The sequence below is a fragment of the Mytilus californianus genome, unplaced genomic scaffold (assembly GCF_021869535.1).
Source record: "Mytilus californianus isolate M0D057914Y unplaced genomic scaffold, xbMytCali1.0.p SCAF_13, whole genome shotgun sequence".
Lineage (NCBI taxonomy): Eukaryota > Metazoa > Mollusca > Bivalvia > Mytilida > Mytilidae > Mytilus > Mytilus californianus.
Genome location: NW_026262615.1, coordinates 36268766 through 36293703, shown reverse-complemented (window position 1 = coordinate 36293703; position 24938 = coordinate 36268766). Strand labels below are relative to the sequence as shown.

Sequence of the window (24938 nt, the reverse complement as noted above, 5' to 3'; positions counted from 1 at the left end):
CTCGACAAACTAGGCTTTATATATACTAGTCAACGAAAGTAACGATACACAAGTTTGAATTCCAATTTGTCATAAAATATAATGAATAAGAAAAACTTAATTTATCTAATGTAAAATATTCATTTGCTAAGCAAATACATATGATTCCTTAAGAGAATCTGACCAAATTGGAAAGTGAGAAAATACCGTGTTATTGAACACAGAGGTCAAATTTATTTTGCGGAAAATGATGACAAAAGTCGGCACTTAATTTCGATGATGAGAATTAAGTATTCAAATATCTGCAAAGACATTCAAAATTTTAAGCAGACCATGTTTAAGTTTAAAGTTTTAACTATTAATATCGATTTATGAATTTTTGGGTGGAAATACGATTTTTGAAATAACAAAAATTGCAACAAAAACCCCCAAAAAATCGCATATTTGCCTTAAATCAATGGTTTTGAAAAGAAAATAACACTCTGTAAATATTAGACCAATTGGGCAATTATTTACCTTGGTACAGTGTATTCAATTTCATTATATAAGGAAAATACATTGCCATGTATCATTTCTTTTGTTGACTATAGTATAATATAGTTTTCGTTAATCGAGTAATGGGTTTCCTCGTCGGCTTTATTTAGGGTTGTAACACAGGGCATGGTGAATAGTGGCAAGTAAATGTTGTACCTTGCTTATATATATAAACTCTAAATCATAAATGGTCAAGTATTTTATTACGCATTATTCAATTGGTCCATTTGTAAAACGGTCCATCATGAAAGGAACCGTCGGGAGAAGTTATATGAAAACATTTTCTAGGAATGTTTCTGTTTGGATGTCAATTGCATTTTTTTCGAATTAAAAATATGTTGGAAAAGCAAGCAATTCACTGACTTCTTTTCTTTTTTTATGACAAATAAGAATAAATCCAAATCTATGACGCGTAAATCAAAATTCATCATTTTATGTAGTTAAGCCAGACTCGTCGAAAATTAAAGACTTTTCTTTGGTTTATATAAGCGTGTTTATGTATACGAACGCTTGGGTTTTTTTTTTTTGGCGAATATGGGGTGGTTCCAGTTTATAGATATGTACCCACATATCCCGTCATATCAACTGACACTGTACAACATAATGTAGATACGACGTACAAGCTGAAAAATATCTTTCACTTTAATTTTGAAAAAGATATATTAACTGCTGATAACAAAATGTTCCATTTCCACATAGTTGTATCTCTATTGGCTATTTAGAGGTTTGAATTTTAAATAGGCATTTCACAATTCATTATTGAAGACCTTTAGATGTTCTTTGATTTTCTATGTGTGGGTTGCCGTCTCATTGACGTAAATATAGGCTACAGGTCGGGTTGTTGTCTCTTTGACACATTCCCCATTTCCATTCTCAATTTAATACAGTAGTTTACCGTTGTATGAAATCTCTTCAATCGGTTAAGAAGAGGCAGACCGAGGTAACAAATAAAACAAATAAACTGAGGGAATCGCATGAACTCACAACGGACACAGGCCTTGTGGTCATAACCATTTGGAGTACGATCATCGTACTTAGACTCAGACTTCAACCAATCAAAATATTGGATTTGGTATTTCGAGCACAAATTTTGAACTCCGAGTATTGAGTACAATTTTATGACAAAGAGCACTGGTGTGTTGACAGAGTTAGCGTCTCCTGCTAAACATGCATCACCTGACATGCGAATTAATACTCAGTCAAAATGTCAGCATCGGCAATTGGACACAATAAGTAAAACCACAAATCAGACGGCTATATACGTAAAGCCAACATCTTCCATTTATTCATATCAGATGCAGACGAACAGAGCGAACATTAATTATGCATTGAAAAGTTGTTTTTTGATTAATCAAGGACAATCAAACACTCGATCTGACTTCATTTGTATTTTCGTGAGATTAGCATCAAGTCTAATAGTTTCTTTTTAAGCAGAATAATAGGTTTCTGATCGATAGGGAAATGCAAGCGAATGTATAAATTATACCTTTCCCCGGAATAAATAACAATACAAATACATTGTATTACACTGGCAAATTCATTTGATTACACCTGATGGTAATTTTGTATTATTAATATCGTTTTTATAGTCTGAACTTGAGCTCATCTGATGATTTCCTTATTATTACTAGCAATTCATATACAATATATTGTGCATTTTTAGCTACTCACGCATTCTTGTATTCATACATCCCACATTTTCATTGTTTTTAGTTTTGAGCGATCCGGATGAAGGTTTATTATGAAAAGGGCTTCCGACGCACTAAAATTTTATAGTGTTATTTTTATATTTTAACTATTAATGTAGCTTTGCTTTCTGGTCATTTGACGCATTTGAGTTTGATGCCTTTTCACATGTAATAAAATACGAAGCATGTGCTGCCTGTTGGCAATAACATAGTTGTAATCAAATATTAAGTTCAATGTAAAACTTTCTCGTACAGTATTATTTTATCAACATGCACTTCTAATATGCAAATTTTAAATTTATTATCGTTTACATGTATGTAGGAAAATCACAATTTTATCAAGAGTTGACAAAACTTTTAATTGAAGGTAAAAGTGCAATAAAATGGCTCAAGCTTTATGACATATTGCTTTTTGGTTAGTTTTAAGTATCATACTGTGTAGATTGAACAAATTCCGATTGCCGCATTTTCGGTTGTTAACTCGATATATATTCGACCAGTTCATGTTCCGTGTTTTTAATTTGGGTTTCTATATTGAATCTGTCCCGATAATCAATGTCCAGGCTGAGGTTGTGAATTCGAACCCACATGTGGCAGATGTATTCGACTCCGATCTTAATTGACTAGGATTGTCAGTTTTTCTGTCGATGATCGATGGTCCTAGCCGGCAATAAAAACTGACAGCTACGATATACCCAATAGTGCTTAAAGTGGCATTTTCACAAAAACAATCAAACTTTCAATTAGGATGTATTTTTTCGAAGACATTAACTGCAAATCTGACTATTACGTAATTCATGTGCAATGCAGTTGACATTTTAGCACGCACATTTGTTTGTGTTGGTTAAGTGTTTTCTGCATGGTTAGCACTTCAAACGAAAAAAAAACAACATATCTTCCTTTCGCATTTAAACTTGATGGGTATTTTCTCAGTAGCATTCACCAAATGTAGTTACAATGTTAATATCATGTAATATGAATATTATTTTTATATTCTGCAAATGTGTGTCGTATAAATGTAGAGATAAGTGACCATATCTTTAAATGTTGTTTTGTATTTTCAGGTTTCTCAGCAAAGTTTCGATGTATCTAAATTCAAAGAGGTTAACAAAACGATGGTATGTTTATATATCTGTATAGTTTACTTATAGCGGCGATGAGATAAAACTTCAACCGTTAGGGTTTTATCCATATCGTTTTATTCAGTAACCATTTGTTGTTTTGTTGTAATGGTTTTTATTTCTAAGAATAACTGTAGATTGGAGATGTTGTGTTGTAAAGGATGTTTTTGTAAAGGAGCTACCATTTGATTTTTATGGGGGCTAGGATGAAAAATTTTGTCCTGCTTTTTTTTAATTGTAATCTCTGTCCTGTCTTTTTTTTCCACTGTATACGTTCCTGCCCTTTTTTATTAGTTTATCCTGACTTTTTTTTTGGGGCTAAGTTGCTCATCCTGCCCTTTTTTTTACTCAAAACTCCTGTCCTGCCTTTTTTTTTCAAATTTCATCTTAGCGAAACTATTTAACACCTATACGTGCTATCATTCATTACAATTGTCACAGCCGAGACTCAGTAATACATGAATTATCAGTTGGAACCTATTCACAGTGACAGTTTCATGATAATTTAATATATGATATTCCAGGGCTTGCATTTTCGGTCATGATTTCCTTGATAGAGGGTTGCTGCTTACAAGGAAGCTCCTAATCCAAGGGTTCCAAGCGTTGAAGTTGGAGTCATCCCTTCGAAAATGTCACGGATGCCATCACGAGTTGGTTGGCCGTTATAAAATATCCGTTTCACAGATAACGACACATATGTTCCAAATATCGTAACTAAAATCCCGTCATCTTTTCTTTGAATGTGACACCACTTAGTTAGACTTATTGCAGAGTGTTTACTTAAATTAGCAACATGACTGGTGATACATGTCGATCATCACCCACGGTCTTTAGTGGGGATTTGTGTTGCTCAGTATTTAGTTTTCTATGTTGTGTTATGCATACTTTGTTTTTGTATTTGGTCGGTTTTCGTGTATTGCTATGACTATCACATTGTCATCGACTTATGAGTTTGTATAACCTTTTGGTATCTCCTGCCTCTAATTTACTGAGGTTATAAAACTTATCAGGGGCTGCCTTTTGTTGGAACGTTTTTATCTATTGGTCCCAAATCACAGTGACTGTTTTATGATTATTTAAATTGGTTTTAAAACTGTTGTCTGGGGATACCTTTTGCTGGACCTGTTTTCGTAATGAACTGACAGTGGGCGTCATTACGCAATATTAATTCGATTTTCCAATTATTTTTTTAGAGGAAGTTTAGGTTATGCATCAAAATCTGAACGGCTCCGAAAATATCCAAGATTCGTATTCTTACTATTCAATTTTTTCTTCAAACCGCAATTATATAGATTTTGACAAATTTTGAGTATTTATTGCATGAGTGTTTTAGAAACCAAAACCCAAATCCTATTGGCAGTATAGATATATTTTTTGGTTAGCGATGTCCTTCTATGCAAAATCTTACAACAAAAACGTGTACAAATGCCTTCTACAGCAACATTCTGATGATAATCAAATATATAAAAGCTGTTGCTAAATATGTTTAGAAAGTATATGGTATAGACATGTATATCATATTCAATTTTCAGAAGGATTTGACAACATATTTTTACCATCTGAGTGAAACAAAAAATGGGGGAATTGGCCCCACCTCTTTGCCAATGCATAACCGACAGTATAATATCAATTATTAAAAACAACTTATTCTGTGTGTTCTATTTTAACAGTTATAACTCATTTTGTTGTTCTTTTAGTCTGATTTTGTTTTCTATTTTTCTTTTCAGCCAAAAACTGATATTTTTGGACCCGTATCAAATAATGGTGAGTAAATCAATATACAGATATACATTATGTATCATCAGCTCAGTAGTCAGTACATTGGTACTCGCATGATTTATAATATGATGGTGGGCTGTTAATCCCCGGAGGTACCATCAGCTCAGTAGCCAGTGCTTCGGTACTCACATGATATAATATGATGGTGGGCTGTTAATCCCCGGAGGTACCATCAGCTCAGTAGCCAGTGCTTCGGTACTCACATGATATAATATGGTGTGGGATGTTAGTCCCCGGGGTACCATCAGCTCAGTAGCCAGTGCTTCGGTACTCACATGATATAATATGGTGTGGGATGTTAGTCCCCGGAGGTACCATCAGCTCAGAAGCAAGTGCTTTGGTACTCACATGATATAATATGGTGTGGGATGTTAGTCCCCGGAGGTACCATCAGCTCAGTAGCCAGTGCTTCGGTACTCACATAATATAATATGATGGTGGGCTGTTAATCCCCGGAGGTACCATCAGCTCAGTAGCTAGTGCTTCGGTACTCACATGATATAATATGGTGTGGGATGTTAGTCCCCGGAGGTACCATCAGCTCAGTAGCAAGTGCTTTGGTACTCACATGATATAATATGGTGTGGGATGTTAGTCCCCGGAGGTACCATCAGCTCAGTAGCCAGTGTTTCGGTACTCACATGATATAATATGGTGTGGGATGTTTGTCCCCGGAGGTACCATCAGCTCAGTAACCAGTGCTTCGGTACTCACATGATATAATATGATGTGGGATGTTAGTCCCCGGAGGTACCATCAGCTCAGTAGCCAGTGCTTCGGTACTCATATGATATAATATGATGGTAGGATGTTAGTCCCCGGGGTATCATCAGCTCTGTATTTAGAACAAAGGCACTGGCATTATTTTTAACGTTTTAAATTCTCTGTATAAATTTAGCGTATAAAATTATTAATTATTTTGAAACTAAGGTTCCAGCTCCCTCAGGTAAAGTTGACTTGTGTGCAGAATCGTATGCTTCCGTCCGTTCATTAGTATTGTCTATGCAGTCAATGACAACTAGCGGGATATTGTTATTCTATTTTGTTTTATTTTTGGCCACAAAGCTCCTGACGTGTTTAGGTATCTTTCATCCCTAGGCCTGGTTTCCTCTTTCATTATTTCTTTTAAAAAACACTGAAAATTAATTATAACATCACTGATCAACTGTTACACAACTGTTACACAAGATCAATTTCCTTTCAGTTGCAAAAAAATAAGTAATGACCTAAGTGTCATTTTTTTAATTGAGTGATGATTTTTCGTTTTACAGATGACATAATATAAGCAAGGACATGTACTTTGAAATTTGAATAATCGTTAAGCATACCTTCGATGTTCTGGGAATTGTAATGAGGGGCCTGATGGGGGGATGGCGGGGGGGGGGGGGGGGGGGGGGGGGGGTGGTCTCATCACGATTCACGAGTTGATTTTTTTGTCAATAACGATTCACAGAAAATAAATTTCCATGATCACGGATCACGAAAATATAAAAAAAAAAAAAATCTGTAGAAAAACGGATCACGATAGCGAAAATGCGCCGATCACGAAGAACGAAAGTAACCCATCAGGCCCCTCTGTAATGCTTGACAAAAATAACTAGTTTCCATATTTTGAATCGAGATATGTATTATTCTCGTACAAAAAGTACATATACAACATTAGGTCAATGTCAGAAATTTAAGTAAAAACTTTTTTTGTATGAGGCTGAAAAACTTGGGAAGGGCGAGGTTTTACCGAGGCCTTCCCCAGTTTTGTGCCGAATACAAAAAAAGTTTATATTTTTCTGACATTGACCTAATATTGTTTTTATACTGCAACTTCAATTAATAGTATAAGAATAAGAATATTTATTATCTAATCAAGGGCCCTTGATGGGCATAACATGTACACATAAAACAATACATCATGATTTAACACATTAATAGCTTTTTGAATTGTACTACAAATTTCAAACTTATTTTCATCCCTAAATGAACCCCTGATTGTGGAAAAAAGTGATCCATGATGAAACTGACAATGCACAAAATATAGCTTTGTTACTATATTTAGGAAATAAACACAACTAGTTGCAGTATAAAATGGTAAAGAGACATGCACAGATAAATTAACATACATTTTATAAAATATAGATACACATTGTTATGAGTTACAATTTATGACTAAAATCAGCAAAGACCCATCTGGACAACATCTGATTCAAAAATTTAATAACACTTTTAGATATTTAGATGATATATTGGCTCTCAATAATGACGACTTCAGTATGTACACTAAAGAGATTTATCCTGCCGAACTGACTTTAAATAAAGCTAATACTAACAATGAACACTGCCCTTTCCTGGATCTTGATATCTATATCTTTAACGGGAAGCTTAATACAAAAAATTATGATAAAAGAGATGATTTTTCATTTCCTATCGTTAATTATCCATTTTTATACGCCCGTCAAATTTCTGACGGGACGTATTATGGTATACAAATGTCCGGCGTCCGTCCGTCTGTCTGTCTGTCCGTCCGTCGTCTGTCCTTCCGTCTGTCTGTCTGTCCGTCCGGCGTAAACATGTCGCACCGTCACTTGAGAATGACTTATCCAAATTTCATGAAACTTAACATAGTTGTTTCTTATGATGGTTGATGGTTAAACGATCTGTATACTTTTTGATGATAATAAGATTAAAACTTTTTGAGTTACGGGACTTAGTAACTAAAACAGGTGTGTGTTTTTTTCCACATGTCGCGCCGTATCTCAAAAACAATTTATGATTATTGCTTAAAACTTTACACACTTTTTAGTTATATTAATCTTAAGATCTGTATACTTTTTGGTGATGATTCAAAATTTTATTTTTGAGTTATTGAGTATTTTGTAAAAAAGGGGGAGGGGTTTTTCACATGTCGCGCCGTATCTCAAAAACAGTTTATGACTATTGCTTAAAACTTTACACACTTCTTAGTTATATTAACCTTAAGATCTGTATACTTTTTGGTGATGATTCAAAATTTTATTTTTGAGTTATTGAGTATTTTGTAAAAAAAGGGGGAGGGGTTTTTCACATGTCGCGCCGTATCTCAAAAACGATTTATGATTATTGCTTAAAATTTTACACACTTCTTAGTTATATTAATCTAAAGATCTGTATACTTTTTGGTTTTGATTCAAAATTTTATTTTAGAGATATTGAGTTTTTTGTAAAAAAAAAAGGGGGGTTTTCGCATGTCACGCCGTATGTCAGAAACTATTTATGCTTATTGCATAAAAATTCACACACAAGACGACGGGCGTATATGCGCTCATGGCGCAGCTGTTTATTAGATGGTGACGTTACCTTCTCATCATCTTATGGTGTTTATATATCTCAACTTGTTCGATTCGCTCTAGTATGTAACAACGTATTTGATTTCAGCGAAAGAAATCTCTGTATTACTGAAAAATTATTACACCAGGGTTTTCGATATCACAAACTAGTCAAAACATTTACTGAATTTTATCAAGGACATCATTCGTAAATATAAATCAACATGTAGACATCTTATACGTTCAGGTATTTCACATCCAATATCTTATGGTAATATTCTTTACAAAGCACAAAAATGTCGGCATTCACCGCAAAAGCTAACCAAACCTTTAAACAGACTTAATCGGAAAGGATATAGTTACAATACTGCTGTCAAGTCATTAAGGATTGCATATTTTGGTATTAATATTGATTCACTCATAGGGTCTTTGCATCGGAAATAAACACATTTATTTTAAAACCAGTTGTTGGCATGAAACGGGTTATGTTCTTTTCATTTATTTTATGATGGTATGATACTAAACCCCTAACGGGAGGGATTGTACTTGATTTTCATATGATGAAGACATAATCTTTCAATCAGTTCAATTAAGGTCTGGAGCTGGCATGTCAGTAACTGCTAGTAGTCCTTTGTTCATTTATGTATCATTGTCATTTTGCTTGGTTTCTTTTGTTACCTATTTTGACATCAGACTCGGACTTCTTTTGAACTGAGTTTTACTGTGCGTATTACTATGTGTTTCTTTATTATACATTGGCTAGAGGTATAGGGGGAGGGTTGAGATCTCACAAAACATGTTTATCCCCGCCGCATTTTTGCGCCTGTCCCAAGTCAGGAGCCTCTGGCCTATGTTAGTCTTGTATGTTTTTTAATTTTAGTTCATTTATATGTTTTGGAGTTTAGTGTGTGTGACGTCCATTTTCACTGAACTAGTACACTATTTTATTTAGGGGCCAGCTGAGGACCACCTCCGGGTGCGGGATTTTCTCGCTGCGTTGAAGACCCATTGGTGGCCTTCGGCTGTTGTCTGTTCTTTGGTCGGGTTGTTGTCTCTTTGACATATTCCCCATTTCCATTCTCAATTTTACATGCAAGGTAGAGACTTTAAGTTGGTACCCATGAGATTCTAGGCTTTTCTTTAAGGATGTTCGCTACTTTGTTTCAAAATAAAAAGCTTTTAAAAAGACTGTTATAAATTTATGGTATATGAATAACGGAACTTAAAAAGCAGAAAAAAATGAAGGGTCAGTGTCCTTGTTTTTGAGATATAATTATATATATAAGCAATTGAAAATTTGGCGGGAAATGATTCTCTCTAGATTTTTCATATATTTAAAATTGGCAACTTTTTTTCCTTTTGAAAACTTTGAAAAAATAACAAGGAGTTTATAAGATTTTCAAAAGTGGCTTCATAAACTATATGTAATGAAATGATGAAAAGAAAAGTAGGGGTGAGCGGGGATTTTTTTTTATTGGCACTACATGGATAAAACTAGAGGATTCCAATTATCTGACAAAACGTCAAAAACAAGAGTAGAGGACATCATTAACTGGTGACATAAAGTAAGGTGCTTATTGAGTACACCTTGAACTCCCTGAGAATTGTAATGCATGACCATAAAATAATTAACTAGCTGTCATTTTTTAAATAGGAATGCATGTATTATTTTCGTTAACAATGGTATAACGACATGCACAAACAACTTAACATACGCAGTATAAAATATAAATACATATGCAAGGTAGAGACTTTAAGTAGTCACCCATGTGAGTTTAGCTTTTCTCTAACGTAATTAAGATACTCATTAAGTTCACCCCGAGAATTGTAATGCATGCATATTTCATATATTATTATTTTCAACTGCTTATTACGTCAATAGAGCACCTATTAATAGCACATCGTTTTTTTTATTGTGGTTGATAACAGGTCAATAAATTGTGACGAACTTTTTGATATATTAATGTGTTTAAGTTTCATGCATGATTGGCGTATTATAATGTATAAAAATGATTTTCGTTGCAAATTTCATGTATTACTAAATGAATGAGTTTTCAAAGCAGCACATTAAGCCTTCATTTCCAGTTTTTGTTTTAACAATTTCACCAATCATATCAGAAATATTTGCAGTATATTGTTTCTGATTAATATTGTTAAATATTTGTTTTCTTCAAATTATGATTTTCAAGAGTTCATCATTTATTTGCAAACTTTAATTTAGGCGTCACAATATTATATAGCCTTTGTCGTATGACGATTATTGGTAGCGTGCTTGCCTCGCGTGCGGGTGGTCTTGGGTTCGAACCTGACCGGGTCAAAACAAAGACTGTAAACTTGGTACTTGCTGTTTCTTCTCAGCTAAGCACGCGGTATTAAGGAGTAAGAGCAATTTGCCAAAGGCTGGCTAATTCTGAGTCAGTATAATGTGTTCGGATAATGTAATATGTCTTCCTGTGGACTGTTACCTTGTGAGCTAGCAACATATAAATTTGGTTCAGTGTGTCTGTCTAGTACAAAGCAGCCTGAGGGTTCATATTCATATTGTCCAGAATTTTATTTGCCACTGGACATTAAACAGTCATCTGTCCATCCATCCATCCATCCTATTTTGACAGGATCCGGACTTTAATGTATTGATACTTAATGAAATAAATAAGAAGTTGTTTAAGTCAGGAGAGCAAGAACTATTTTGGTATATCAAAGTTATCGATTCCTTATTTTGAATATAATAGTCCAAATAATTATGACTTCTTGAAAGGATATTTCAATTTTTTTTTCTGTGGTCGTAGGAAGGCGTCACAGAAAATAAAAATAAAATGGCCTTTCAAGTCATATAATTATTTGGACTACGATTAAAATTGACCACTTTCGAGTGCGTTGCATTTCCGTCAAAAACTTTGGTTTTAGTGAACATCATTCGTGCGTTTAGGGGCATCGTCACTTCCTTCCCATGTTGAGCGGGCGGTTGGAAAAATACGATGCTATATTGCACGAATTATTAGGCAAATTAAATTCTTATAATTAATAGTCAGCACTGCTGTCATTGGGGAATTGTGTTAAGTACCTATGGACAAACATTATTTCTAGTTTATCCTGCATAATGATGATCTCAAAGACGCTTGATGAACTTTAATAGTGTAGGAATACAGGCAATCCCATCTATCCGGTAAATGACGTCATTAAGGCGTGCATAATTAACGAACTTTTCCGGTGAAGGACATAACATGAAAGTGGTCTATTGGATTGACTGTTACGGAATATTTGTTTTACAGATCACTACTGAAATATCTCTGCCAAGGCTGACTACTGGAATATTTTTGTCAAGAAAGACCACTGATATGTTTTTATAGTCACAATCACACTCTCCTATCGTCTTTAATGGCATATATTCGTACTTTAATATTTTATAAATTATATGACCTATGTAGCTGATATAATCTACGTAGGAAATGTTGACTCATCAGGCTCCCGCAAGTTCACCACCTGTTTAGGTGACTAGAGTTTTTGTGTTGCTAATATGTAGTTTTCCATAGTTGTCATCTGGTCTCTGGTAGGTAGTTGTCACATTGACACTTTTGTATTGCCATTGATATGGTTACTACATTTAAAAACTAACTGTTGACTTAACTTTGAATTGTTAGAAAAAGTAAGGATTTTCTACCCCAAGAATAGACCACCTTAACTGTATTTGGCAATACCTTCCTGAATTATGTGTTCTCACTGCTCTTTAACTTCTTAACTTATCTGGCCTTTTAACTTTTTTTATTCGATCTTCACTGATGATTTTTTTTTTGTAGACGAAACGCGAGTCTGGCGAACAAAATTACAGACCTGGTATCCATGATGAGTTTTTTTTTAAATACTTCACCCCCTTGGTTTTATATACGTGGAGGAAGTGCTATCCCTTCAGGATCACCAAACTTCTCTTCTGATTTGATTGATTTTTTTATTTTTAATTAGTGGTCCGTGGTATTTGTTCAATTAACACAATTTCCTACTTTCATTGGCCAATTGTATTGTCTTGTTTTCGATTCGTGGCAGTTTTTTTTTTTTATTAATTGTCACTTTTCTATCTACTTGATATGAACTAAGTCTAATAACCGCTAAATATAATAGTTTGAAATATAAAAAAAAACGAACATACTTCACTGTAATGAGCCGTTTTGTGACAAAAACCTTAAATTAAACACACACTGTGTTATTTATAACTCTTTTATTTGTTTGATATGCGATCTTCCCATAATTCCATAGTGTAAAAACTGCTTAAGTAGAACGTATTACAGCATTTTATCTCGTCATTAATATCCATCGGACTGGTTTTTGTTTACTGTACGTTTAAATGGTATTTTAAACAGAAAATGGTCCACAAGTTATCACACAAAATGATTTTAAATGGCAATGAATTGGTTTAGAGTAAATATTTAGACAGTGTTAAGTATATACGTGGGAATTAATGTGATCAAATGTTTGTATATGTATAATATATAATTGTCCAAAGTTTCAATTGCAAGGTATCTCTTCGGACGAATACGTTTTTCATTGTCCGTTTTGTACCTCTCTTGATTAACCGCATTGATATACATGTATTGTCATGTGGATTTAAATTTTTTATTTTTCATTTTTGATCAGTGTGTTTGGTTGGTCGGTTATAAATTATTTCACATGGCTCTACGATAAAATGTCGACTATTTTCTGTTCCTTAATTGTACAATCCGCACAGTAAACGGTGGCATGTTTAAACGATAAGTTTACACTGGCAAAATCCGACAATTTCTCTCTCCATGTATATTTGCGTCCATTCGTTTTTCGTCTAGACACATGAAACGTTCAAATGGCAAAGGAAATCATGTCTGTTTGCAATATAACGCAAACGATTCCATTTTTAGTTCATTTTGTTCAAATAATATTTATGCACGAAGTTTCAAATCTAAAACCAAGCACACTTTCTCGGTAACTTTGAGCATTCTTTGATATACACGGTATAGTTAATTATTGTTTTCGTTTACTAGGGTTTTTGCTATCAATTATACTGTTATTATATAATTAAGTGTTTTTTGTGCGATGTTGACATTGCACATTTTTTATTGTACCCTTTGTTACTGTACTGATCGAAATTTAAAAAAAGGGGAGAGGGTTGAGATCTATCAAGAATAGTTTAAGTTGGTATCGGAGTATCAACGAAAAATGATAGAATTTGTTCATACTATGCCAAAATGAAGTATATATTGTTATATAATTTAATTTTGGATGCAACACGTCTTCTGATTGGCTGAAAGTTTTTTGTCTTATCAGCTTATAGACATAATTTTGTCATGTGACCGTGACGTCATCAACGTTTTTTCATGATTTACTCCTTAAAAATTGAATTTAGAATTCAATTATAAGGAATGACTGTAATATTTTTTCTTTCTATTCGAAACAACCGCAAAAATGCGGGTTATTCAGTGTGCACCACATTTGTAATGTTATTTCTCCATAGATAGAAAAAAAATATTACAGTCATTACTTTAATGTTAAGAAATATAATAAAAATGATAGGCCAACGTGCTTTTTTCAAACTATAGGTTGTATAAAAATGACACATTTTGTATGGATTATACAGGAAAAAAACATCGTTATGTAAATAGAAGGTAAACTAAATGATACAATTGTGAAATAAAATACGAAAAAAATAGCTCTAACAAAAATGCTTTTAGAATAGCAAAAGAAAAGACATGGTCACCGTACGTTTTTTTCCTGCTATAACATAGAACTTAAAAAAAATTCATGTAGATTTCTTTAAAAATTATACTATTTCAAAGTTACATATCCTTAAGAAGTCAATTTAAAGTAATCGAATATGTAGGCAAAAATAATCTATGTTTGTAAAAATATCAATAATTATAAGTTAAAATCTTGAACATGTGTTCATTTAAATGAAAATTCACATTAGTAAATTGCATTCGTTCATCAAACTATGCTGACTTGATTGAAAATCTGGACCTATTGTGATCTGCTATTTTACAATCCAAGATGGCGAAAGACACCCATACTACCTTAATCCGCGAAAATGTGCCTGTCAAAAGTCAGAAGCCTAGTCGATTGTAGTTTTTTCTGTATATTCATTGGATTTGGGAATGTTTGGTATTGGTGATAGATATGTAATAGTCTATTTTAAATTGGTTCACTCAATTTCGAGACTCAGACAGATAAGAGATTAGGGTTTCGTTTCTATGATAAGATGCATATGTAACTTAAACTATAATGGATAAATTGATGGACTTAACAGTCCCTAGAATTGTTTTCTTTCGTTTTTATATGACGCATATTTTATTGTTTGTTTTTTTTTCGTTCTCTTTGTACTATTAAATAAACTGTTTTTATTAGCAATAGGTGGTCAAACCCTAACAAATTACTTTTAACAAATGAAAATATTATATAATATTAATAAAATGATTTCATATACAAACAGACCATAAATTTACACACTGTTTTTAATCATAAATTCGGTGTTATAAACACTGATAAACATTATATACGTTCTAATACAATACAATTTGCAGAGGCAAAAGCACTGAACTTGGTTATAAAGAAAAGGTGAAATTTCGAAAGAACAATTTAATATTTTGAGATGTTTACTAATAATAAGTCATACTGGCATATTGATTTGTTGTAGAGATCTCGAAACTATATAATTACAAATTAAAATTTATTTGCCATAAAATTATCTATGACAAATAAGACGGTCTCGGTCGGGTTCGGCGACTAGAGAATTATTGATTAAAAAATAAAAAAAATAGAGAAAAATATGAGCAACAAATAAAAAAAGAAAATAATGGTAAGAACAAATAAGAGAAAAATCCCAAGACATTTAGATATTACAGATAAGAACGCCTCCCCCATCCAAACCCTAATATAAGCAAAAGATTGTCAATATTTTAAAATCGTGGTACAAATGTATCGCATTGTTAATCTGATCTGCAAGTGTATATCTGTGTGTTTTCCACTGTTGGGTACATATTTTTTCCCCAGAATTAAGAATGCATGTTTTGTTTAGTGTACAAATCATGTTTTTAATGTTCATTAAACCTTCTTTCAAAAGATGTGTTAACAGCTTTACACGTAAACATAAAAACGTAGCATATACAAAATTCAAAACGATTTTCTCAATAGTGAGGATATTTTGAGAGGAAAGTTTCAATTTCTTATATTCTAGATATAACCCATCGAAGTGGAAAATATCTAGGTACAAAAGACAACTGTACACAATTATTAGCAAAGTATTTTATATAAAAATAAGAAGATGTGGTATGATTGCCAAAAATACCACTCTCCACCACAGACCAAATGACTAGATCTAGATCTTCAACAATGAGAGAAACCCATACCACATAGTAAGCTGTAAAAGGTCCCGAAATAACAAATGTGAAACAATTCAAACAAGAAAACTAACAGCCTTATCAATGTACAAAACAGTAAACGTAAAACAAATATGAAATACAGCACCAAACAACAACAACAGAATTATAAGCTTAGCACATTCCAATTTTGAACTCAAATTACCAAAGTTACCATAACTAAAGAAGAGAAAACTACCTTTTTAAAGCTAAATAATATTCTGTTGTCCTTTAAATGCATTTATTTTTTCATTTCATCTTCAGATTACTCGTTTGGCAATCACATGGACGACGACACTCACTACAAAACAACGAATTACAACAGAAAAAAGTAAGAAACCATATCTTTGTACATGTATTAAGGTGGTTCCTAACACTACAGGGAGATAACTCTGTAAAAATCAGCTAAACGTTTTAATTACGTTGTATTGTTAAGGAAATATTAAGCTTCTCAATAAACAAAATTAGTGTTTGTCAAACTGCTATATAACCAAAGAAATTTTTCTGATAAAGTGGTTGGTTCAAAGGAGTAGGTCCAGTAAGGGCCGATTTTGGCCTCAAATTTCAGGTTCATCTAACGAAAGATTTTAGACACTTTTTAAACACTGAAGTGTCTATTTCAATTGATTCAATTAGTTTATGTGACATATTTTAACTGATGTAGTCATTAAAAACGCTTCGATTCAAGCTAAAATATGAAAAATCTATCAAATATTCCAGAAAACGTCACTTTTCGGATGGTTTTTGTCAAAAATGAAAGTGGCCGCATCCGTGTTCATCCTCAACCTTTATATATGTTTTGTATTATCATCAAATAGAACTTACATTTCAATATTATGAATGAACACGAATGCGGCCACTTTCATTTAAGATGGAAACCATCTAAAATCTAACCAAAATGCTAAAATTGTGAAGATTTCAGTAATTTAGCATGACTTCATGATGCTAGTACCCGATATATGTGCATTGTATTGTCAAAAACAGCACATATTTATGTAGCAGAAGCATTCTACTTTCCAATAAATAGCTAAAAGATTACATTTTCAAAATTTTGTAAAACTGCTATATTTTGGGGCCAAAAAGGGGTCTTATTGAACCTACTCCTTTTTTGAAATTTTTATATTTTTGTCATAGGATCAAAGTAAACATTTTGTCAAAATTATATGAAAATTAAACGAGCCAAATTAATATTAGTCAAGGTGTTGGGTACCACCTTAATTGAAAAAAAAATAGTTATAAATTCCAATGAGGATAAAAAGGCAAAAATTACGGTACAACAAATAATCTTTCTACACTACGTCTAGTTAATAAATGACTTTCTACACTACGTCTAGTTAATAAATGACTTTCTACACTACGTCTAGTTAATAAATGACTTTCTACACTACGTCTAGTTAATAAATGACTTTCTACACTACGTCTAGTTAATAAATGACTTTCTACACTACGTCTAGTTAATAAATGACTTTCTAAACTACGTCTAGTTAATAAATGACTTTCTACACTACGTCTAGTTAATAAGTGACTTTCTACACTACGTCTAGTTAATAAATGACTTTCTACACTACGTCTAGTTAATAAATGAAAGAAAAGAATAGAATTTTGCAAAAGGGAGGCGAAAGATACCAAGGGATAACTTGTAAGTTGATGACAAACTGACAAAGCCATGGCAAAAAATGAAAAACGACCAAAAGACAAACAACAGTATACAACACACAACACTGAGCAGCATGAACCCCGATGATCTCGGATGCTACGCGATAGGGTAAGCAAATACAGCTCCACATGTGGCACCCGTTGTGTTATTAACGAACATGCATGTCATAGGACAGAATAGCTGCGGAACCGTAGCTCTTAGGTCCTTATGTTATTTTTTGACTATTTGCGGACCATAGAGCTACGGATTTTTCCTATTTCAAAACGCTCGGAATTGCGACCCAGGTTCAGGTCGCACTTATTTCCCAAAAATTTATTGTTTATCGTCCATGCAAAGCTTGTCAATATATATAGTTCGTTTCGTTAGACATTTTTCTAGGATATGACGTACCTATTTATGTTTGAATATTCATTTCCTTAACACTATTATCTAATTATTCCCATTTGTATACATTCTCCGCCTATTTTGTTCAGCCATATTGAATCTCGTAGTGACGTCACAAAAAACAAGAAAAGATAACTCTTGGAAGAAAACACGTGTTGGTTTGTTTACGTTGTCTTTTATTAAATTTTTATGACTTTTTGAATGAAATAACGTGTAATTAAAGTTACTTACTAACGAAAATAATAATTCTTCCCAGTAATTTAAATATTTCGTATGAATTAATGTTGTAAAGCCTTCAAAACACTCGATTCTCGCTTAGAAATAAGTAAACAAACCAACACGTGTTTTATTAAAAGAGTTATCTTTTCTTGTTTTTCGTAGGCGTTCCTCACCTCCAACATAGGAGATCGAGGATATTAGAGTTATCTTTTCTTGTTTTTCGTGACGTCACGACGAGATTCAATATGGCTGAACAAAATAGGCGGAGAATGTATACAAATGTGAATAATTAGATAATAGTGTTAAGGAAATGAATATTCAAACATAAATAGGTACGTCATATCCTAGAAAAATGTCTAACGAAACGAACTATATATATTGACAAGCTTTGCATGGACGATAATCAATAAATTTTTGGGAAATAAGTGCGACCTGAACCTGGGTCGCAATTCCGAACGTTTTGAAATAGGAAAAATCCGTAGCTCTATGGTCCGCAAATAGTCAAAAAATAACATAAGGACCTAAGAGCTACGGTTCCGCAGCTAAGGACAGAAAGGAAGGATATGGTGTATTAGTTTAATCATGACACAAAATCCCTACACGTACTACACAAAATGCCTATAGGTACTACACACAATCCCTACACGTAGTACACAAAATCAATAGTGTTTGTAATTTTGAGTGATTGATGGCCGATTTGTGTTAGTTTCTGTAACAACTGAATTAAGACTAGGACCAAAATACAACTCCAAACATTGTATAAACACATGTTTATTGTTGAAGACTGAATTTTGACCTTAGATGTCTTTTGGTTATTTGTGTTTGATTATTTTCTTATAGATATATACCACATATATCCTTTTATTCACATGTAAATATGCTGCTGGCTATTTCATTGAATAAACATCTATATACAAAGTGTAGTCAGTTAGGAATGTAGGTACTCTCTTTTGTGCCCACATGTGAAACGTTAATAAGCAATGCACAGAAGTAATATAAAATAAGATTATGTGGTATGACTGCCAATGAGACGTTTTATCTTTTATATCCCTAAAAATCCATTTGACGTAGGTTTTAACAACTATAGGCCAACGCACGCCCTTCAACAATGAAAACAAAACCAATACCGGATAATCAGATAGAAAAGGCCCAGACAAATGTGAAACAATTCCATCGAAAAACCCAACGGCCTGATTTATGACAAAACAATAAAACGAAACAAATATGACAGAAAGCACCCAACGACCGTTTAGTTTAGTTTCAAGATAATAGATTCGAATGCCATTCTAACGGATTAATGTTACAGTATGATTTGTTGTTTATGCTGTTTTGTTCATTTACCGCTTTCGATTTTGATGATAATTAGACTCATAGATACTAGGATTAAAATTTGACGCCAGATGCGCGTTTTGTCTTCAAAAGACTCAGCAGTGACGCTCGATAAAAAAGTTATAATAAAGTAGTGAAGAGCATTAAGGACCCAAAATTCCAAAGGTTTTGCCAAATACAGCCAAGGTACTATATTCCTGGCTTAATGCGTAGTTATACAAAAATATAGTAGTAAGAAATGTAATTTTGTTTTCCAGATCCATTCCAAGATACGATGTAACCGAGGAAGAACTAATGAACGATATTGAAACGCACTATTACTAAACCAACCGGAAATGACTCCATGTTTATATAACAGAAAATGACTCAATGTTTACATAACAAGAATGACTCCATGTTTATATAACAGGAAATGACTCTAGTTTATATAACAGGAAATGACTCAATGTTTTATGATATAACAGGAAATGACTCCATGTTTACATTTCTATGATATATTCCCTATGGATATTGTAGATCACGATATATATTTTTGTATTATTATCAAAATAGTATACTTATGAACGACTGCAATATCAGCATGATGTTAAATTAATACAATGGTTATTTATAGCTATAAGGAATATATCATACAAACCACTGAGGCCGTTCGAAAAAGGGGTTAAACATACGATATATACTATGGTTTGACTTTATGAGAACCCGAGAAACAAGCTGTTAGTTAATGTTATGTTTATGTAAGACATTTTACAAAGCTTCCATAATGCAATAGTAGAATTTTTCTGAAAAATTGAAAATTCAAATTGACCCTTAATACATAATTTTGAACTAGGGCACTTGGCAGTGCTATAAATGTAAGCTGTGTAAAGATAGAGGTTTCATTTGAAGTTCCTAAGCATAAACTGCCTCCTCATCCTCCTCCTATTTTTATTTTATTATTACACTTTCATCACAAAAATATCTAAAGTGATTATATCTATCGATATAATTATATGTTTTTATGATTATAACATGACAATTTTTAAGAATTTGGAAAAAGAAAGAAGCAGTCAGATGTGAAATTTAATTGGAAATGAAACAATGACTGGAGAACTTTTAAAGTAGTAATGACTATTTTGTGATGGTGAGCTTTTGTTAAAACACATTCCTGATATTATAGATATAGTAAAGTAAGCAATTGACGTAGTGACGACACTCGTCTAAACTCGGCCGATTCCGTTCCTCCAGAAGGAGAGTACCGGATTCACCCGAGGATTGCCGATTGGTAGTGACGATGGAATAAATCTGTGATAATTTATACTTGCCAAAGGAGGTTGATATTAGAGAAAAACATATTAAGTTATTTATTATACATCGGATATATTTGTTAATAAAATATTATATTTGATTTCATTTGTATTTATCTATATTTATACGCGTACCTACATGATTGTATTGGCTTGTACGGATTCTTACAACTTATGTTTTTTAAAATATACGATGGTGTCAACTTTAAATGTTTTACGAACAGTTTAAAAAGTCGTATCATGTGACACAATTTTTCTTAGCACCCGTCTAGTTTTTCCACACTGGCAAAGTAAGCAAACTAAATGATAAAAACAGATTTTAATTTATAATATTCTACTACACTTTTCTTTTTCGACCCCCTCATCCTGGTAGAATTCAACGTTAAGATGTTATAACCAACAAGTTAATTTTTGTATGTTGAAGAAATAGTGTTGATACCAACACTGCATATGTTTCTCACGTTATCACGTACATTTTGTAACATCTGCGTGTAAATTGAGATCGGACACGGACAAAAAATTTTATCTCGGAACTAAAGTATTACCGAAATCTGACATGCATATAATGCAGTTGGCCATTATTCTCCTAGATCGCTTAATCTTAAAAAAATAATAAATGTCCTGTTATGTAACCGAAAGGAGCTCCTAGTGCATGATAAAATAAGAAGGGGTTGATTCCTGGACTGTGTAGTACGTAGAGCACATACCATGGTTCGTACCCAATTTGTGTAGCTAAAAAATCTAGCTTAACTCATAACAATGTACTTCATCGTTAAGTCTAGCTCCCCTTTGGCAACTAGAATGTCGTTTTACAAGATGCAATATTTCATTTGCGATTGTAGTTCTACCGACGGTATCTGGCTGCATGTTACATTTTCTTTGGAAATCAAACAATTTAAAAGTAAAAACTGGTCAGATGCAATGACCTCGTTCAGTCGGTTTCAGAATACTATTGATATTGAAAACAGCTGGCATCACGATACCCGTATTCACAATATTATCGGTATTAATTATAGTAGCAATGTTTGTGGTACAAAACAGCTTTACAAAACCTTAACCCATCAGTTAAATAAACAAACTAAAATGCAATAAAACTATGAAAAGTATCAAGTAGTATTACGATAAAACTAAAGATTATTTTACGATTATTTCACGAGGTCATATATTAAAGCAAAAAACAATCTAATCAAACACGAGAAAAGACGTATTCTCACAAAAACAGTGAAACAAAAACACACAATGAGGACCGTTGATGATTAAACAATCTATCACATTGTAAATAAAAAAGGAGACCCAAAGTCTTCAAGATAAGTAAATACCTACATGTAGAAACATCACACAAACAAACTGTCAAACAAATAACTTCACTACAATCTAGTAATATTGTTTTGCAATAAAAAATCTCTAATTTATGATAATGGTAAACTACACATTTATTTCAACAAACAGGAAAGGGAAAAGAAAATCCGAATAGACATGCCTCCCCATTTTATGTGACTTAGCTTACACTATTTCCAAGAAAAAGAGACTTTAATTATAATTTCATCGTAAACGATTAAAACTGCTAAAGTCTGCTTTCAGTCGAAGTCAGAGTAACACTGCATAACAATTCCGTGAGGGAGAAAACAGTCGTAAGACGAAGTTGACATCACGATGTTACCAGATGTAACTGGAATATGGAGAAAAATCCACTAAGTTGACCATGCAGTGAGGAAGTCAATTTAATCGGTGGTCTAATGGAAAAACTGGTAGAGGATCTGAGAAATTGGTCTACACTGCAGTGTAAGAGAAAGAATCAACAGATAACACTGTCGAAGAAGCAGTTAAAGTGATTGAACCCTGACAGAATATTACAGAACAAAGACAATTGTATATTGAAAACGGCTCTTTTTAGAGCCACGAAATTATAAATACTTTTCGCTCATTTGAATTTGTCTCCAGAAAATTAGTAAGACTTACATAGAGCGTGCAAGGACGTCTGTGCTAATTTCCCAAAATGGTTTGTGTGTAAATTCTTTTATTTCGCGCTTGACTTGACTACCAGAAGATATAGAAGGTATAGAACGACTAATAACTGCCGCAGTAACTTTGTCACAAAGTACAAAAACATGGGTAATTTTGGTATCAAATTCTCAAAGGTCTTGGGATTACTGTAGTACTCTTGAATATGCATGAAATATTTGCTACAAGACTTTAATTAGAAAACATTCAAATCAATCCGCTATATGTGATACAAAGCAAAACTGGCAGTTCTATCAGATTTATATGATAATTTATTTTTTTCAGCCATCTGTGCACACGGAAAATTAGGTGATGCGCGAATAAAAGGAGATGTGAAGTACTAGAATACGTCAATGAGACAGTAACCCAACTACAGAAATAACCGAGAGACATCTAGAGGGAGAAGTGTAATCTTAAACAAAAGACATGTGTCTTAACAATATGTATTATAAGTGCTGTCAGATTTATATATTTTTTTCGGGGCCTTGGTGGCCTAGTGGTCTAAGTAGTCGAACTACTGTATCACAAGCCTGTCAACACTGAGGTTGTGAGTTCGAATCCCGCACGGGGCTGGTGTACTCGACTCTAATCTGTATCGACTAGGATTTTCAGTTTTCCTACCGATTCTCTCCGGGCACTCCGGCTTCCTCCGTCAATAAAAACTGACCGCCATGCACGAAATAGCACAAAAGTGTTGAAGTGGCGTTAAACACCAGTCAATCAATTAATAAAATTATATATTTTTTCAGCCAGCATTGTACACGAAAAATTAAGTATGAAATAGAAGGAGAATCAGAGGGGAATTATACGTCAATGGAACAACAGCCCGACGACAGAAACGAATAAAAAAAATCTTGATGTATACATACAGTCTTCGACAAATAGATAGGTGACCACACTTACACAATATGTCTCGATTCCATGACACATATAAATAAATTCAACAGAAATAATTAAAGATCTGCTATTAACACTCAATTCTCTAAATAAGGGGAGGGGGGGGGGGGGGGGGTAACATGACGATATGACATACGACCAATAACGACAACGTTCCTCACTGACGTGGGACACAGACACGTTTACGAAAATAAAATGTATCGGGGTTAAACTCAAGTTTATTGTTTACATCTGAGCCATCCCCCTTATATCTTACAACATTACTAGGAGCTAGAGAAAAGGGAATAGTTTCATCTAAGATTTAATCCCGTCGCCTCAATGTACGTTCGGGTTTCACTCAGTCCCGACGAGGGCTATGTTCCCAACAAAATAGACTGTAATAACTAGACTGCGGTTAGATTAAATATTTTACTATAAAAACTTATATGTAAAATTTGATTCATGAAAAAGGTATAATAATCCGGATATTTTCAAAGTTTTGCAAAATTTGTGTTTGTTATCAGGAAGAAACCATGATAAAGACTCGTTTTATCACTGAGTTGTTGTTTAAATTTTTTTGGCACTTTTTAATTTTAATCTGTGCAGATCACAACTTCAAAAAATACGAAAAATGCCAAAAACCCTACAAACGTATATAATACGTATATATACGATCCAGATTTTTGCCAATACCTTCTCTGAGGAAATTTTGTAAATTGTGTACTATATAAGGGTTTCAAGCCCTTTACATCATATGCTAACCTCTGAAAGAAGTAGTTTATTTTGTTTCGTATTATGTATAGAAAACACTTTTTTGTGTTTTTGTTTTACTTTTGTTTTTTGCATTGTTTCGTGTTTTGATTTTTCTTTTAGAAAAAGGGGGTGCCGTGAAATAGATTTTTTTTAAATGTAAAACATCAGCTATCAAATGCGATAATATTTTCAATGTTTAGTAAATAGGTAACAACTTTTTGACACATAAAACATAAAATATGAATAGAGGAAGATGCAAGGTATTATATTACAGTTAGCGTTTTTATTATGCATAGATGTGCACAAATCCCAAAAAAGACATTCTTAGGTTTGTGTAATAGATTGCTGAATGTTAACATACGTTTTCAATCTTTGGTAAATGCATTCACCCATAATACCAGCCACGACGGTATTCCAATATACGGCTAAAGAACTACTCCTATTCATTGTATCCTCTCATACATGTATGTACTAGGACTGTTTTTAGTTCAGCTTTGTGTCGCAAAAGTTACATCATTTATTTATAAACCGTGGCTTTATGCGTTTTTCTTAACCCCAATTGGCAGAGTTGTGACTTAAGTTCATTAGGTCCTTGGTTAAAGACCAAATGATTCAGTAATACATGGCCAAATTTAAGGGACTATAATGCAATTACAGCTG

General features: G+C 33.2%; 1 protein-coding gene across 2 annotated transcripts in view; it reads left to right on the top strand.

The window, feature by feature from the left end:
• Positions 1-20749, top strand: part of LOC127723574 (glycosyltransferase-like protein gnt14) — a 32816-nt gene extending 12067 nt beyond the window's left edge. For both annotated transcript variants that reach the window (XM_052230246.1, XM_052230247.1), the window contains 4 exons: positions 3266-3319; positions 5050-5086; positions 16038-16104; positions 19620-20749. In XM_052230246.1, the coding sequence (XP_052086206.1) occupies positions 3266-3319; positions 5050-5086; positions 16038-16104; positions 19620-19686 (225 nt within the window). In that variant the 3' untranslated portion in view covers positions 19687-20749. The remainder of the gene's footprint in view (positions 1-3265; positions 3320-5049; positions 5087-16037; positions 16105-19619) is intronic.
• Positions 20750-24938: the final 4189 nt, after the last annotated feature.